Source organism: Alexandromys fortis, unplaced genomic scaffold (assembly GCF_014885135.2).
Source record: "Alexandromys fortis isolate MF-2015 unplaced genomic scaffold, M_Fortis_MF-2015_v1.1 scaffold_101, whole genome shotgun sequence".
Lineage (NCBI taxonomy): Eukaryota > Metazoa > Chordata > Mammalia > Rodentia > Cricetidae > Alexandromys > Alexandromys fortis.
In genome coordinates this window covers 2,855,861-2,873,438 of record NW_026067983.1, presented here as the reverse complement: position 1 = coordinate 2,873,438, position 17,578 = coordinate 2,855,861, and the positions used below count along the sequence as shown (strand labels likewise).

The following is a 17,578-nucleotide window of genomic DNA, read 5'->3' as shown; positions in this document are numbered from 1 at the left end:
TTTTATGAATGGTGAAAAGGGAATTTGAAGTTATTGACTTATGTAACTCTCTAAGCTAAATAGTAAGCAGTTTTTACCCTCTTGATTCAGGTCTACAATAAGCAGTAAGCTGTACTTTACTCCTCTGGTACTAGTCATAGCAATAAATTTTACCACATAAGTTTGTACACGGGGAACAGGAATGAGTGTCCTCTTCCTCAGGCTGGAAGTGCAATGGAGTTTTCTGAGTAAATTGGGCCACAGACACTTAAGTCTGTCCCTGCCAGTGAGACACAGTCTTAGAGATAGCAACCAATTCCTAAACTTTTTCCTATTTCTTCTTCCAATTTCAGTGATAACAGCTTCATCACACAGTTGAATACAAAACTGAACCAAATTCATGTTAGGTCAGATTTTTAAAATGTAATGGGATATATTTTATGTAGTTATCTAACACCAAAACCAAAAAGTCTATAACAGAATTAGAACTAGGAAAACAGTTTGTGCTATATTTTCTTTTGTACCTAATGTCTACTTCCTGTATTCAATATAAATAAACACATTTGTTACCAAAAGTATAAAATTTAACATGAAGTTTCATAGCTTCTATTTTGTATACTGATTCTAACTGTATAAAAGTTCATGAACTGTATAAACCATCAGTCTGGTTAATTTTATTGTGTGGTATTTTTATTTATTTGTAATGATTTATATAATAAAGTTATCAGAATTTTTTTTAATTATTAATGTAATGGGAAGAGGGAACAAAAGCACTGTCTTGTCAACATACTGAAATAATATGAGCATTTTAATTAAAGCAGATAGTGACTCATTTTTACTAATATTCTAGAGAAGTCATACATCAATATTAGTCTGTTGGAACACAAATTGAAATGAATTGATTTGTGACAGCCTAAAAATGTTAAATAAATTAACGCTAAAAATCTATCAAAATTACATGTCTATTGGTCGTAAAATATTAGGAAAATAGATTATCACTTTCTTCTACTACTGCAAGATTTAAGCACAGAAGTATGAAGGTAGCAAGTACACAAAAGACAAGCAGACAAGCAAGCAGGAAATTGAGTCTGAAGCGTTTATCAAACAGAGCCAGAGATGAGACAAAAGACATTATGCTGCCAACATACATTCCAGAAATACAGTCTGGGTCAGGGCCAGGAGCTGGCAAGTCCATCGATGTGAATCAGAAGAAATGAGGTCAGAAATGAAAGATGCATCTAAACTAGGTGCTCAAATGCAAATTTCAGGCCAACAGTGAGAGTGAAGTCGAAACCCTGTAGGTAACCCAAGACAGTGTGTTCAGAAGGTTCAAGTCATCTGAAATTAGATGATCTCAGTCACCAGCTCCACGATGCCAGTCAAAACAAGGACATCGACTGAGAAGCACCTGGCATATTTCCTCACACTGAAGCCCCAGAATCCGCGTGGTCCTAGGAAAGCAAAGCACACACCACGGCACGAGGACTCCAATCCAGCTTTATCCGACACCAAATTATGTGTTCTCAGACAGTATGCTGGCTGGCACCGTGCCATTAATCCTTTCGACTTGCATAAAGAGAGTAATTACCAGTGAGTGCCTTGTCCTCCCAAAATAGAGCTGATCCAACACAGGGCACAAGACAGAAGGAAAAGCAAATCTCAGCATGATAAATTAGAAAGAGGACTAGCATGTGATCTAATCTGTTTAGCAATGAAATAAAAACATACACAGTCGGGGAACACGCATGCACATGCACACGCGCACAGGCACACACACATCCACACTAGTGCATGAGTGTGTGCATATACACATACACTGTCAGGCTTCTTTCCTTTGTTCCTTATCTCATCTTGTATGAACAAAGCACAAAACAGAAAAGGCACAATTAGGTTTCCCGTTAGAGGAGGGGTTTCTGAAGGAGAAGAATACATCACTTAAAATGAGAAAAAGATATCTTTAGTAGAGTGTGCCTCATGGTTTTCTTCTTGTTGATTTCCTTTCCTGTCATATTTTGGTGTACCCCCTATCCCCCTTCCCTTCATCTTCCTTCTCCCTCTATTCTTGCCTTACATCTCCTTTCTTCTCCATTATCTTTTCTTTGTGTGTGCCTTGGGGGACTGAACCACCGAGGGCCTCCAACATGCTAATGAGCATCGTATCATCCTACCCCTAGCCCTCTGTGTGTATAAATAAGGAATAGTAAGGGATACTTGGTGACGACCAGGAATGAGTGTGAGTGAAGTATTGAACTCTACATCTTCATTAGACAGAGAAACACCGACATTCACAAATGACCATCCCAGGGCCCTGGTATGGGGAACCCTCTGCACGTTGGTAAAAGAAGGATTCATTTTAAATTGTTCTCATCTGCCACCCCCTTGCTTGTCTCTCAAACATTCTCTAGTTCTTTCTGCAGAATTGAAGCCCTCCCTTTGGTTTCCATGAACTAGGCTTAAGAAGACCATTTTTATGTTCCCATGGGGGAAGACACTTTTGGCCCCTCTTCTACTTCCCGCTTGACCTACACGTATCTCACCATGACAAGACCTTTTATTAAAAACAAAAACAAAACCAACAAACAAAACAAAAATCCTTTTATTTAAGAAAAAAGACTTTCCTGGTTTCACCTTAATCCCAATCAGCCTGAAGCAATGGAAGAAATGCGGTCCCAGGTCCCAGGGAAATGGAGTGAACAAGTTGCTGTGAGAAATGGATAGAGCAATTGGGAGCTAGTATTTTTTCCCCTAATCTTGCAAACCTAGACTTTCCCCAAGATATTATCAATGGTTCTCTGCGACGATTCATGTTCATGAAGTAAGGAGTGAGTTGCTGCAGAGTAACATGTTTACCTGAGAAGAAAACACACATTCTGGCTTCAGGAAGTGAAGACCTGGGCCATCTTTCAGGAAGAGAAGATGATGCTCAGTGGAGGAATACCTCACCCACCCTAGCGAGTACCTGTCACGCTAACTCCCTGTGTCCTGTAAAACCACTCAAATCTCTTGAGCCATTCAGAATGGAGATTTGGGAAGAGAAGATCTCTCTCATTTTCCTTACGACTGGCCTTGCATAAGGCTGTTTCCTCACAAGTGACAAACACTATCCTCAGATTCTGGTAACATTGGAGCCAGCCCTCTGTTGAGTGGCTGCACCCCACCACTGTCCTGCATGTAAAATAAAAGGAGGGAAAAGGGTGTAGATGATAACGGCCAGTAATGTATTTTAGATTGGTCTATTTTTTTTACAATTTTATTTATAAGGCATATAGACAAGATACTACTGTTTTAATCCTGTCATTTACTGAATGACGATCCATACCAGCTGCTTTGCTGGAAAGATTTATTCCTCAGGGAAGATCATTTACTTTCCATTCGTGATTATTAGAGCTTTAACGAGATAATACTTATAACGAGTTTACAGTAGGGCAGTAAGTATCAATTATTTATGATGATCAATGCTTTCTTTATTAAGCTTCACAATTAAAAATATTCTGAGGTTAAAGACTATATGTTTTTTTTAATTGAAAAATGATGAAAACCTTATACTTTATGTTACATTCTGTGATGATTAATTTTGTCAACTTGATTATATTGAAAGTCATGTAGACTGGGATTCAGGATAGAACAAAGGAGGGAAATGAGAGCGCTTGCACCCTCTTGGCCGTCACTTGGGCTGATCTATCTGTATATCTATCTATCTGTCTGTATATCTGTCTGTCTGTCTATCTGTCCATCTATCATCTATCTGTCTGTCCGTCCATCCATCCATCCATCCATCCATCCATCTATCTATCTATCTATCTATCTATCTATCTATCTATCTATCTATCTATCTTTTATCTCTCACACAAACACACACATAAGTTTCTTCTATCAATCTTCTATTGTCTATCTCTATCTTTCTCCTTCTCTCATTCTCCCACCACCTTCCTGGCTGTCATGGTGTTACTATAAAATTGAACCAAAATAAACATTGTATTCATGTTTAAATATTTGTGAAAGCAACAAATGTCTTGCACCATTACCAAGGTTTTACCTTTAGACAGTGGACAAGCACCTGCAGGGCAGATTCTTATTTTAGCAGACCCTCAAACTGTCCTTTCACTTGCTGTCAGCTAAAACTTTATGGTGCAAGTTGACTAGACCCAGAACCATTCCTGTCCATCACTTGACTCTGCATGGTCTTAAACTGAGCATGCTTAGGAAGGATCGACCTGTACATTTAAGTTCTTTGAATAAAACCCCATGTTCCGTTTGTTTGAGGGAGGCATTGCTCAGGAAATGGCTCACATATCATTCTTGGCTACGTTAGGTAATGAATCTTTCCCACTATTTTATGTCTTGACTATGTTTATTTTGCCTTTGTATGTTCACTAATATAGGAAAGAATTGCATTCAGTTGCAATAGTCCTAAGAAGATGGAGTTAATGCTATCAACTATTAGTTTAGGGGCAAGGTATACACTTTAGCTAACAGAGGGCTTTCTTCCCATACAAAAATTCTTGGATTCCATCACCAGTATATTTTGAAATGGTCGTAGTAACACAGCTTTGTAATCCCAGCATTCAGGAGATAGGGGACAGAGGATCAGAAGTTCAGTTTTATTCTTGGCTATATCTGGAATCTGTGGGCAGCCTGGGATACATGAGACCTTTTCTCAAAAACAAAATGTAAAGGTTTGCTTGTAAAGCTCAAGGTTTTTCCCACAGAATCAATATGAATGCCTCTCACCAATGGAATAAATTATATCCTGAATCTGAATATTAGGCATCTCAGTCTTCAACTCACCATAATTTTGCATGGGTCTGCATTGTCAGCTACTATAAACAGTATGAAATTTATGAATGTTTGGAAATGTTCTTTCCATAAGACAGTACCTATTAAAAATAGATCACATACAGTAGAACACACTTGCAAACAAAACAAACAAAAGCCTAATTCAAAATGACAACTTGAAGATACTGAACCATTTGAAAACATCATGTCTCATGTACTCAGAAGATGTTCCCACTTGTGACAAAATGTGGAGTCTCTTAACCCTTGCTGTGCCCTGGAACCACAGCAGGTAGCACATACCAAGCAATAATGAGATCAGCTCAATCCTCTACCCAGCAGGAGAGAGAGCGGTCTGTCTTGTAACAACAGTTCCAAAGGCTTTATATAAAGCGTGGAGACAGAAATTAGACTACCCTCCCACACCTCAATGAAAATGCTTCCCATGGAGTGACTCAGCCTGCAAACCTAAACAGGAGCCATGTCACAGCATGCTACAGGCAGCCACAGCAGGCTCGACATTAGCTGCCTTCAGCATGCATGGGGACGGCATAGAAGGAAGGCAGCCAATCACACTGGAGGCATCTATCTTGTGAAGGGGCTCTAGACTCATAGCAGCAATAGAGGACACTGACTCTTCATGCTCCCAAATGTGTTTTTCTACTTGATTACCAGCATTAAATTCAAAGGGCCACGAACGCATATTTACTCTATGTTAATATAGAAATTGTAAACAGTATCAGCAGTTAACAATTTACTAGGCATTTTGCTTACTTCTCTAATATAGCTTATCCAATTTGATATTTGCAATTATGAATAATTCTATTATTTTCACCATTTTATTGTTAATAGGTATAACACTAGTATACAGAGATGTCAGGAAAGTTATCCAATATCAGGCACAGGATTAGGATTTCAACACACACATTCGTGTGTACTGGCTGTCTTCCAAGGAATGCTACCCCAGTTTCTCCCTATCCATCCTTTGTTCATTTTGAAAACAGCCAAGAGGTTTATAGAACCATCATAGTTATAGGCTCTATTGTAGCAATGTGCAGAGATTCCCCAATCAAGTATGAAATGAGATGATCTTTACAATATTCTCTGGGTTTAATTTTGATTTAGTTTTATTATGGGAATGATTTTGGGGAATCATTCAGTCTTCTCAAGTATCCTATAGCTTATATTTTACTCCCTCAAAGCACATAGAATACGTATTTAACATTTAACATGCATAGTCTTAGCGTGTTATGAATTTAACTACGATCAACAACTTATGTAAAAATGACTCAATAATGCATTTTAAACAACAATATGCTGTTGAAAGATTAAAAAAATTAACTAGCAAGAAAGTTAGGTCAATATGCTACTTCTCTGATAGACTGTGGAGGAGTGTTCATTCCTAACATTAAATTGAAGACTCTGATCTCTAAATGGCTAATAAGATGGTGGTGTGTACTGAATGCAGAGAAAAGGGTATGGCATGTAATTGTCACATGATGGACATGCTTGTAGTCACTGTGGATCATGACAATTTATTATGCAAGAATGCTTTCTAATCTTGATACACTTTGCTTCTTAATTACCTGAAAAACTTCTGAAAGAATAAATACCATTTCTCTTGTTATCTTGATGATTTGAGAAAGAACAGTAAATTTGACAATCATACACTCTCAGCTAGTTTTTTGCAGATTTTACAATTAACCATCAATTTGTCATCTCATAAAATTCTTATACATAAACTCTTACTGTGCATACATAATGAAGCATCTTAAACTACCTTACTGTGCTTGAGCTATTTTGGTCTATAATTTGAGGAAGAACTAATTAAGCATATTAGTTTAAATTCTTCATGTCTTCTCTTTAAAGCTTATTGTTGAGATTAGGTACTACTGTGGGATATAATGCCGTTTTAGGATGTCCCTCCCTATGTTGTGAATATGCTTTATTACCATTGGTTAATAAAGAAGCTTCTTTGGTCTATGGCAGGGAAGAATATAGGGAGGTGGGAATTCCAAGCAGTGATGGGGAGAAAGAATGTGGAGTCAGAGAGACACCAGTCACTGCCAAAGGAGTAAGAAACCAACCAGAGCATTACCAGTAAAACACGGAGCACTTGGAGATCATAGATTAATAGAAATCGGTTAATTTATATGTAGTGCTAGCTACCCAGTAAGATGCCAGAGCCATCGACTAGTTTGTAATTAATATTAAGCCTCAGAATGGTTATTTGGGAATTAGCAGACAGGAGAGAAAGCTTCAGTTACACAATGTATCCAAGATCCCTTCTCTTAATCATTTGGATATGTTCACACAAAAAGAAAGGAAGAAAAACAATACCAAAATACTAAAATAACTCTTTCCTTTTGGATCCTTCCTTTTATTTCTTTTACTAGTAGTGTTTCCCAGGCTCAGTTTTGTGTCTGATGTCCCAGTTTCTTTCAAAGTTGATACATGATTTAATTTATATCTTAGTTTTTTTTAATTTTCATAAGACAGTTTTAAGTTGACCTACTTGTGAATATAATAGATATGCCTGCATCTGTCTACAAGACAAACAGGAGGTATGATCTGTTCTTGTAATGATTCAAACCTTGTTAACAAAAATGTCAAATTAGATCATCTTCAAAATGAATACTTACATTCAGCATATTTCTGAAGCTGGGAAAATTCCGAGGGACTGAGATGGGCCCATTTTTCCTGGTTTGTCATGATGTAGGAGAAGAATACCTCACACACCAGAGGAAGGATTCCTTATCCAGGTGTTGGGCAGAGCTCTGTGCTTTAAAGAGTCTACACGGTGTGTTTCATGATGAAATAGTTCAGGCTTTCAGAACATCCAATCCACCCACGTAAAATTCCCGGGGATGTTTGTAGTTTTAATACTGTCTTATAATACTGTAAAAAGAAAAACACAAAGATAAAAAGGTTAGCAATATTGAACAAAGGAAATGATAGCGAGAAAATTGTCTGTCCTAACTAATAGATTGTTTTATTTTATTTTGCATATGTTCAGTCTTGCCTCTATTCTTTAATGGTATTCCATGTTCTTTCTCTAATAACAAATCAGACAAATAAATGAAACTAAGAGTACAAAATGTGAAGAACATTTTGCTTAATCAAAGTATGCTGACAAAAGTAGATTTGTGTTCGATTTTATAAACTCCACATTCCAAGGATAGGCAAGAACATTTTTTAATGATTTGAACTCATCGTTTTCAAAATATCTAAGTAGTACCAACCCAAAATCCAGACACAACTTATTAAAGGAATTGGAAATCATATACAATTTGTTAATGTACTAGATTTCTAATTGTGTTCTTGAATGATACTTAGCACTAAAACACACACCCATATATCATTATTCAAGTCAATTAGGGGTCTTATATAATTGCTGTATTACAATTAAATTTTAGAAAACTTTTAGTATTATAATCTTTAAAATTTTCAATAAATGTGCCAAATCAAAGTAATACCGAATGTGTGAAAGACTTCCTTAATGAGAGTAGATGACTCCACTGTGAATCACGTTTTAAAATAAATCCCCAAGTTGTCAGAGGCTTAGATTCACTGGCAAATTCATAAAGACAAAAAGTGAACTCCATCTGGCTTCAGTGTTTTATCAGAGACTGTGATCAATGGCTCAGAACTCAACCAGGCTGGCATTGGAAGTTTCATAAAAACGGTAGCTTGGGAAGAATGACTTTGTCTCTAAAATTTGCATATTGAAAGATTTATGAAAAGAGGTACAACCTGTTAAAGCCACAATACCTCCAGCATGACTGTGAAGAAAACAAAGAAACCTACAGCAAACAGAGTCAATGTTCAAGTTTTGGTATCTTTATTTTGAAAAACAGTAGCTTGTTCATTGGAGAGAAAAACAGAGTGATTGGGATGTGTTAACCAACGGCCAGGCTATTTGAAATCCGTCAGGACACACGCAATGGATACACCTTGTCTCCATCTGTTTCCATTTGCTGGTTTCATCATCCACACTGGTTTCACCCTGACTCTTTGCTGCTCTCCAGCTCCAGGAATTTGGGTGATATGGTGCACTCTGTCCTCCTCACCCAGAGGAGACAGATGATTCAGTCCTATTTGCCTCGTCACATGCTCTTCCCAGGGTTTTAAATGTTGGGTAGAGTGGGTGAAGGACAGCGTAAAAATGGCTACAACCAAATCATTACTGAAGTAGTTGGACCCATGTTCCTATCAAAGCCTGATTCGCCAGCTTTCTTGTCTCTTCCACATGCTAGTGATGTCCCTTCATTAAAGAATTAAATGTAAAGCTATACTAAGACTATCACACATATGTACAATTAATATGCATTAATGATTTAAAAAAAATCACAGATAAAATGAGCAAACAAGTTTCTGATCTCTATAATATCTAGGTCTCTTGTGATGATGGTAGTTCATTAACTGATTCTAAAAAGGTTTGTTGAATCTCTGTTACCCAACATGGTAGTCAATGGAAACACAGCCAAGAGTCAAACACGAAGAAGATGGGAATAATGCTGACACTGAAATTAAATCAGCTGTCAAGGAGACTGCACAAATCGCATGGTGTGTGGCACAGCATGCGGTCTTCCCAATTCAGGCCTGTAAGACAGGCTCTGATGGTGCCTCTGACTTTCGTCCAGTGAGACTGTTGGCAGGGAATGATTGGCATCACAGGACTGTAACACCATCTCCACCTGTAGCCCCTCCACTCTCTGTCTTCCTGAACACCCTTAGTACCAGAACTCCACAGAAGGTGTATGCATTGAAATGACTGCTACCAGACATCTGGAATTAAGGATCGGAATGAAATTTAAGAAGATTTATATTGAGGCACGCAGGAATGTTCAGTTGGACTGAAATGTGTGTAAGTGTCCTGTCGAGCCTTTTTATCTGCTCTTCCTGTCAGGTGACATGTTTGGTGTATGCGGGAGAGTTTCTTGTTCTATGGAGGCAAATGTTTAGAGTGGAAGCTGTGTGCTCAATAAATTAATCTGGGATATAAAATAGCAAACAGCAGAACAAAATCAAACCATTGTTCTATGAATAATGTTTTATTAGAACAGAGACATGTTCGATAGAGAAACTAGCAACAGGCCTATTTTTTAATTTGAAGAATTATAATGTTTATTATAGAAAATACTGCAACAAACAATTAAGGACGAAACACCGCTAACCTTATATTTTAAAAAATAAATAAATAAAAAGAAATAAAAAGAAAAGAAAAGAAGCCGGGCAGTGGTGGTGCACGCCTTTAAACCCAGGACTCAGGTGGTAGAGACAGGCAGATCTCTGTGAGTCTTAGGCCAGCCTGGTCTACAAGAGCTAGTTTCAGCACAGGCTCTAAAGCTATAAAGAAATCCTGTCTCAAACACACACACACACACACACACACACACACACACACACACACAAACCTATCATTATCTTCATACAATTCACTGTGAAATTGCTTCTAATTAGATCTTTAGGTTTTCTCCTTTTCTACCACAATTTCCTTAGTCCCTGTTGTTCTTAGATATTAATGAACTGAAAGGTTTCCAGTTTGACAAACTGCTAAAATGGTAACTAATCAGTTATAAAGTCTAATAACTTATAAGGCCCAATACAATTCATGCTGACCTCTATTCTGTTATAAGAAGCCAAATATTAAATAATGTAAGTTCAATATTTGGTGGCAAAATAGTTATTCAAACAAATACTGTGTCCATGTGCAATTTCAGACCGAATGACTAGCATGGCCATGCTGAGCAGATACTTCAAGCATCTCAGCTTCCGGCTTTGTGAAGCGTTAGTTTCATAGTTTTAATTACTGGGGTGCAGGCTGAAAAATGATGTTCGTTTAAAACTTGTAACTAGGTGAGCTAACACATCAGGCCTATGAAAAGATAAATGTAGCCTGTATAATATTAAATCCAGAGCCACTGCTACGCTTCATGCCGCAGAAGGTGTTGAAAATAACACAGCACTTTCTCACAGCCGCTGCCTCTTCACAAATGGTTAGAGAGAACGTGACGATATTCAATTGGGAATCCCCATGGTGTGTTCGCAGATTTCCGTTCCCCTGCAGACGGCTTTCTTTAGGCGCATGAAATGAGTGCCAGGAGGGAACCACTGTGCTGGCTTTGGGAAAGCAGTCTAATTCTGGCTTTCTCATCTCGTCAACAGATGTGCCACTTTGCTTAGTTAGTGGCAGGAAATAATTACATTGGAAGCGCTGAAGAAAGCTATTTGGCCCATTGTACCTAGGCTGAACAACATTCTCCATATTCAGGGAAGGACTCAATGTTCTCCTGAGAAAAAAAATATCTAGTAATATCTGGAAAAGAGGAACTGCAGTTTGGTCAGCCAATTCTATGAACGTCACATGTCATGACTCTAATCACTGAATATGAATTGGTAATCTTAAGACTCCCTGGTGAACATGTCTATACACATTTAAAGGGTTTTGAGGACAAAAGATATTGCCAGGATATCAAGAACCATAAACTCCTTAATTGAAGGGAAATGAAAGGAAAACAATAGAAACGAGTAAAGATGGAAGAGTAGAAGATTATTCTAGGAGGACACATGAAAACAGAGTGAAGTGACGTAGAATATCAATGCTATAATTTATAAGTTTTTATTCATTTGGCTCTGAGAAGTATAAATTTGAAACTTGATAGCAGGTAGGCACTATGCTAAACACTGAGTAGGCCACAATATGCGAATTTTCTATGACACTTGAACTCTGAGATTTCTTTAGGTGAATGACCTAAATTGAATAAACTCACTGTCTTAATAAATAATTAGAAGCCATGAAGCTACATTTTTAAAAAGCTGGCAATAATATTCTATATGAGAACAAAAACATGGTTTTATTTATATTGGAAAATGCATAAAGCAAAAAAGAAGGATTATTTAAACTAAATTATAAAGGTTAAAAATTATTCACAAAACCTATCACATGCTAGAGTCAGTGGAGATGAAGATGCTTCAATAGAGTAGATGCTTCCTTAAGAAAGGGTTGGAGGGCAGTTTCTTAATTAGTCATTAATGTAGGAAGGCCCAGTTCACTGTGAATGGTGTCATCCCTTGGCTGATGGTCCTGGATTCTAAAGGAAAACAGGCAGAACAAGCCACAAGGAGCGAGCCAGTAAGCAGCACCCCTCCCCATGGTCTCTGCATCAGCTCCTGCCTCAAGACTGCTGTCCTGACTTCCTTCAATAGTGAACAGTGATGTGGAAATGTAAAAATAACCCTCCAAGTTGCTTTTGGTCATGGTGTTTTATCGCAGCAATAATAACCCTATTTTCAGAAATTTTAAGGTATTTCTAAAGAAGTGATAATATTAGACTCTGGTGACCAAAAACTACCAGACCATAGGAGTTCAATTTGAATAACAGTAAAAGCTTGATATTGAAGATATCATTAAAGATTTATGATGTGCTATAAGTAAGTCATCTAACTATGTGAGTGAGATGTATGTGGAGGACCAAAGATGTGAGCCCATTCCACCTTATCTGAAGGTCAAAGAGTTTGATGTTGCTCAAAGTTGTTGAAAATGACTTTGGCTACACATCCTGACCTAGAATGTGGTTACTTGATACTTTGGATATTTAGATGGCCCATAAATGCATATCCTCTCTACCCTAATCAAAGGTCAGAGAATTCAAGCATACTTCTGCTACTCCTTTTGGATTAGGAGGTTTGGCCTAGGGAGTGGCTGCCTTCAGGATAATTGATCTAGAGTGGGCTTACTGCCTAAACAACAAGATGCTTTTCACAAGAGTTATGTCTCTAAGTATTGAAGTTGCAGTTGTCCTTTGTATCATGTTAAAGCAGTCAGTCCTCTGCCTTACCCCCATTTGGTATTGGGCTATAAAAGTGTATGGAAAAATAAGCACAGGCAAACTCATAACTCAGGATGGAGGAGGCTGAGTGACCCCCATTACTATCCTGTGTATCTGTAATTCATTCTTATCTTTGATCTTATTATCTAACATTTCTAATCCTCATGCTCCTACTCTGGAACGTATAAACCGGCCACAGCAAGAAGCCTGGTAGGATTCAAGGTGATTCCCAACATATTAACACACACACACACACACACACACACACACACACACCTTTCACCATGAAGATCCATGACATCTTCACAAGAAGACCCATGACATTCACATCATGAATCTCTGTTTTTTAAATATTTTGCTTATTTGTCCCGTGTGTGTGTGTGCACGTGCGCACATGAATTTACACACATGTGTGGCATGGCATATGTGCAGAAGTCAGAAGGCAATAGATAGTAATCAGATCTATCCCTCTACCACATGTGTTTCAGAAATGAAACTAAGGTTAGCAGACTTGGCGACCAATGTCTTTACCCTCTGAGATATCTCAGAAACCCATAGGGGACTTCTTACCCTATAGAATTGTAAGAAAAATGAATTTCTGTTAATTTTAAATGACTCATCTTTAGAGACCCTATTATAGCTCTCTACAATGGTGGTAAGAACCATGACTTTGAGAAAGAATGTATGACCCTCGCAATAATCTAGCCTTGCTGGAAGCAGAGTGATGAATGCTGGACTTCATCTAGCAGTCTCCATTCCATCACACGGATCAAATCTAACCATAATTCAGGGGGCAAAGACCAAGCCTTGGTTTAGTCTTAACATAGAACAGGCTCTTGTAGCACAGAGCAAAATGAGAAAGGAAAGCAGGGTTAAAGTTGCAAATAAGAAATATTCAACTCCCCTTATGCAAGAGTTTAGTATCAAATAGGTGGATCTGGATAAATTTGTTAAGAATGAGTTACCACAGGTATAAAGACAGGGGTTAAAAAGGCCTCCCACAACACAGCCCGCCACACTTCTAACCAACTGCTAGAAGAGTATGGTATCAAAAAGGAGAAACCAAAAAGGAAGAAAGCCCCTTCCAAAGGGAGGGCAGAAGTCACTTTTTCCCAAAGCTGCTGCTTATTTCAATAAAATGCTGTTGAAGAGTCCAGTTGACCTCAGCAATACTAATTTGTTTGACACTAGGCAAGTCAGACAGCAAAAGGTCGCATTAATGGAACTGAGTTTAATATGAAGACTGCAAATGTCAACAACCCTTACTTAAGAGAGAAATCCAAGGCCAGGGGAATTCAATTTCAGCTAAGACTTCGATTCACTTATTCATTAATTTAATTACTTTGATAGAAATTATCAAAATAAAAATTTTTAAATTATTTTAAGTTTATTAATTACCATACTTGAATTTTAGGAGAGAGCTGAAGTCATTAGTTTGTCAAAGTCACTAAGAAACAAGAGGATTTGTTTTAGAAAGCAATTCAGCGATGAAAATATTCCTAAGGATGGGTACGAGCTCATTCTACAGATTTTGTTTTTAGGAAATAAAAATTTCTCGGTGATTATTCCTGTATTCTCAGCAATGTGTTCCAGTAATCAGCAGAGTATTGAGTTATAAAGTTATAAGGGTGGAGGAAGTAACAGGAAAATATGAAAATAAATACACAAAAAAGATGAGGAAGTAGTATCAATGAAGTAATTTAGTAAAGATGCTTGGCAAAGCTAAAATCCAATTGCCTATCATGATTGATTCATTTCAAACTGTAACAGTCATACAATTTTTAAATGATAAATTTCCACCCCAAAATTTGTACCTGACAAATAATCACACTCTTTCCATTTTTAATCAGATCGACCTACACTGCCATTCAGATTCTGAACCATGGTCTCCTCATGCCTAAAGTGAATCACTTAGCCCACTTTAGCCTCAGGAAAGGAGGGGAACAGACTCCCATCTCGCAGAGGTGTTAGCTCTTAATAGTGTTATACATGTCCAATATGACAACTAGGTTCTCAATCAAGGCAATTATTTTATTGCTTTTATATATGTCAGGTACAGGATGTAGCATTGAATTTGGACATATTTACAGGATGTATCCTGGGGGTAAAAGACTGAAAATCTGCAAACCTTTTTTATAAGATTATGTGGGTGGCTTAATAAAAGATCCATAATTGCGTTATTCTGGGAGTCTGCTGGCAGAAAAAAAGTCTAAAAGAAAAACAGCAAGGGAAATCTGCAGATATGCTGAAGGAAAACACCAATGCTGCATTGCATACAGTTTTGAAGTCAGAGTTTTGAATTTGGATGGTTATTGTGTTTTCTGTTTAAAATTTCTCTTTAAATGAACCTTAAATTTTCGTGCATCTCACTTTCAACTTGAGGCACACATTTTAGAATAGATATGGACAGTCTGGGCAAACATGAGGAATCTGTATAATTGTAGACTATTTTTCAACATGAAATCCTAAGTGTAAAGTGGTCTGCCAGACTCTACGTTCCCGGAACTAAAATAGGCCCCCACAACAGCAGACCCTGCTGAAGGGAAGTTTCTCCAGGAGTCCCAGACTAGGGACAGAAAGCTGAGGATCTGTTGCCAGAGTGGAAATGTGGATCCCAGGAAGACGCTCCTCGTGTTCTGACAGCTTATTTCACAGACAAATTGGCATATGCATGTTTCCTGGCTGGGAGTTCATTTTTTTTTTCAGCAGAATTATAATACTGCTAAAGGAAAGACAGAATTTAAGAACATTTTCCTTCCGAGGTACAGTCAGACTATAAACACATTCAGCTTTTATTAGGTTCTGTTTTCTCATTTCTTTTAAAGTACAGAAACACTGGCAAACTTATGGACCCAAGGAAGTGACCACGAGCAGAATGGGCACAATATTATACTTTATGTCGGTGGTCTTCTGGATTCTGATTATACCTGTTCAAAGGATGGAGACTTTGACTCTGTGCATCCCCAACCTCCAGAGCAGCCAGGAGAGAAGTGATGGAAATGACTTCCTCGTCTACTATGCAAATGTCCAAGCTCAGTCTTCCTGTCTTGGTCTCTTACTTTTAGGAGCTAGCCAGCCAACACTAAGAAAGCTCGCACCAGCTCTATGAAGAGACTACTTGGAGCTGAGGATGGAGACTCAAACATGAAATAGAATGTACACATTTAACATGTCTTTTTTCCCCCAGGTTTTTACTTCACAGTTGTGGATCCCTATAAAGACAGGAGAAAGAGAACAGAAAACAGGAATTCGGCATAACACACTGTTTAGAGGGAAAAAAAAAAAAAAAACAAAGTTATAAACCTAGAAATACAAGTCTATTTCACTGCCTCTTTTAGAAAATAAAACTTCACAATTATAAATACAAGCTTAGCTCTAGGAAAGGGAACCGAAAGAAATAAAGGACAGCTCTTCCTGTCACCCCCAGGTCGGAGACACTGCAGTTCAATGGCTTCTCCTTCTGTCCGACCTGAGGCTTGACAACAGAAGCAGGCATTTCTTAGTACATAGTCACTGAAAGTCAGTGGCTTTATCGAAGCAACATTCTATGATCAGCTAATGAAAGCAGAAACACTGAAAAGAAGTCTCCAAGTATTAACCCCATTCCCGTTTCCAGAAGAATCTAGAATGCAATATCTATCCAATTCAGATTTTATGCTGAATGTACGTACATGCACTTTTATTTTATACAAATTTGGTTATACATCTTAGTTCTATTAATTAATAAAGAATAAATTAAGCACCAAGCATTTTCTGGAAATTGATATCTTTCAAATCTTTAATTCCTTTAAAAATAACATACTCTAAGGTTTTGTTTTCGTTTTTTTTTTCCCTTTGTTTTTTTTCGAGACAGGGTTTCTCTGTAGCTTTGGAGCCAGTCCTGGAACTAGCTCTTTGTAGACCAGGCTGGTCCCGAACTCAGAGATCCGCCTGTCTCTGCCTCCCGAGTTCTGGGACTATCAGTGTGTGCCACCACCGCCGGGCTGATACTCTACGGTTGTTACTCGACACATAGACTGACTGCCTGCGGAGAGACAGCACTGAGGAGACTGGAGATATGTGACGCATGTTCGGAGATGAAAGCAACATTGAGAGTAAATCCACAGTATAAAAATAGAGGTGCGGTCAATACAGCATAGACACATGGCTGAGAGGAATACAACTTTTATGAATTTGGACTAGACATAGCCTTATCTTTTTTCCTAAAGATGTCACTGATTTGAATATGCCACACACATCCTGCTTCACACAGACACACACACTCACACAGACACACACAGACACACAGACACACACACTCACACAGACATACACACACACAGACACACACACACTCACACACACTCACACAGGCACACACACTCACACAGACACACACACTCACACAGACACACACAGACACACACTCACACAGACACACACACAGACACACAGAGCTGTGCAACACAAGCAATGCTGCGTTCTCCAGTGCTACAAGCAGTGAATATAAATCTTTCCTTCCACTGCTTGTTTAAACACCAGGTTTTCCATAACCCAACAATGATATACTGATGTTTCAGCCATCAACTGACACTCTTTTTTTTTTTTTTTTTTTTTTTTTAGAAACTAGCTTGAGAATCTTTTGGATTGTAGTCATTGCTGTTCAAAAAAAAAATTTAAATGATAGCTGAGATAAAAATAGCATTATATTACAAATTCTATTTAAAAAAGTCTCTGCTCCTTTGCCATGGCATTTCACCACATCCTTAGCGCATTTCTTGGCAGCTTTAGTAATAGCTCTCTTTACTCCATTGTCCACACTGTAACACTGTATTCCAGTTACCTTTTTAACTCTGTGTGTATGTGTGTGTGTGTGTATGTGTGTATGTGTGTGTTGCACTTGTACGGCAGCAATGGTATGGACATCAGAGAACAGTTTGTGGGAGTCACTTCTATTCTCACTACGTAGGTCACGACCCAACTCAGGTAGGACATCAGAACTGACATCTTTCCTA

At 38.1% G+C, this 17,578-nt stretch overlaps 1 protein-coding gene across 4 annotated transcripts in view; it reads right to left on the bottom strand.

Annotated features, from left to right (window-relative positions):
* Dgkb (diacylglycerol kinase beta) overlaps positions 1 to 17,578 on the bottom strand; it is a 590,490-nt gene that overhangs the window by 502,795 nt on the left and 70,117 nt on the right. For all 4 annotated transcript variants that reach the window (XM_050158720.1, XM_050158722.1, XM_050158719.1 and 1 more), the window contains exon 2: positions 7,395 to 7,650. In XM_050158720.1, coding sequence (XP_050014677.1) covers positions 7,395 to 7,464 — 70 coding nt within the window. In that variant the 5' untranslated portion in view covers positions 7,465 to 7,650. The remainder of the gene's footprint in view (positions 1 to 7,394; positions 7,651 to 17,578) is intronic.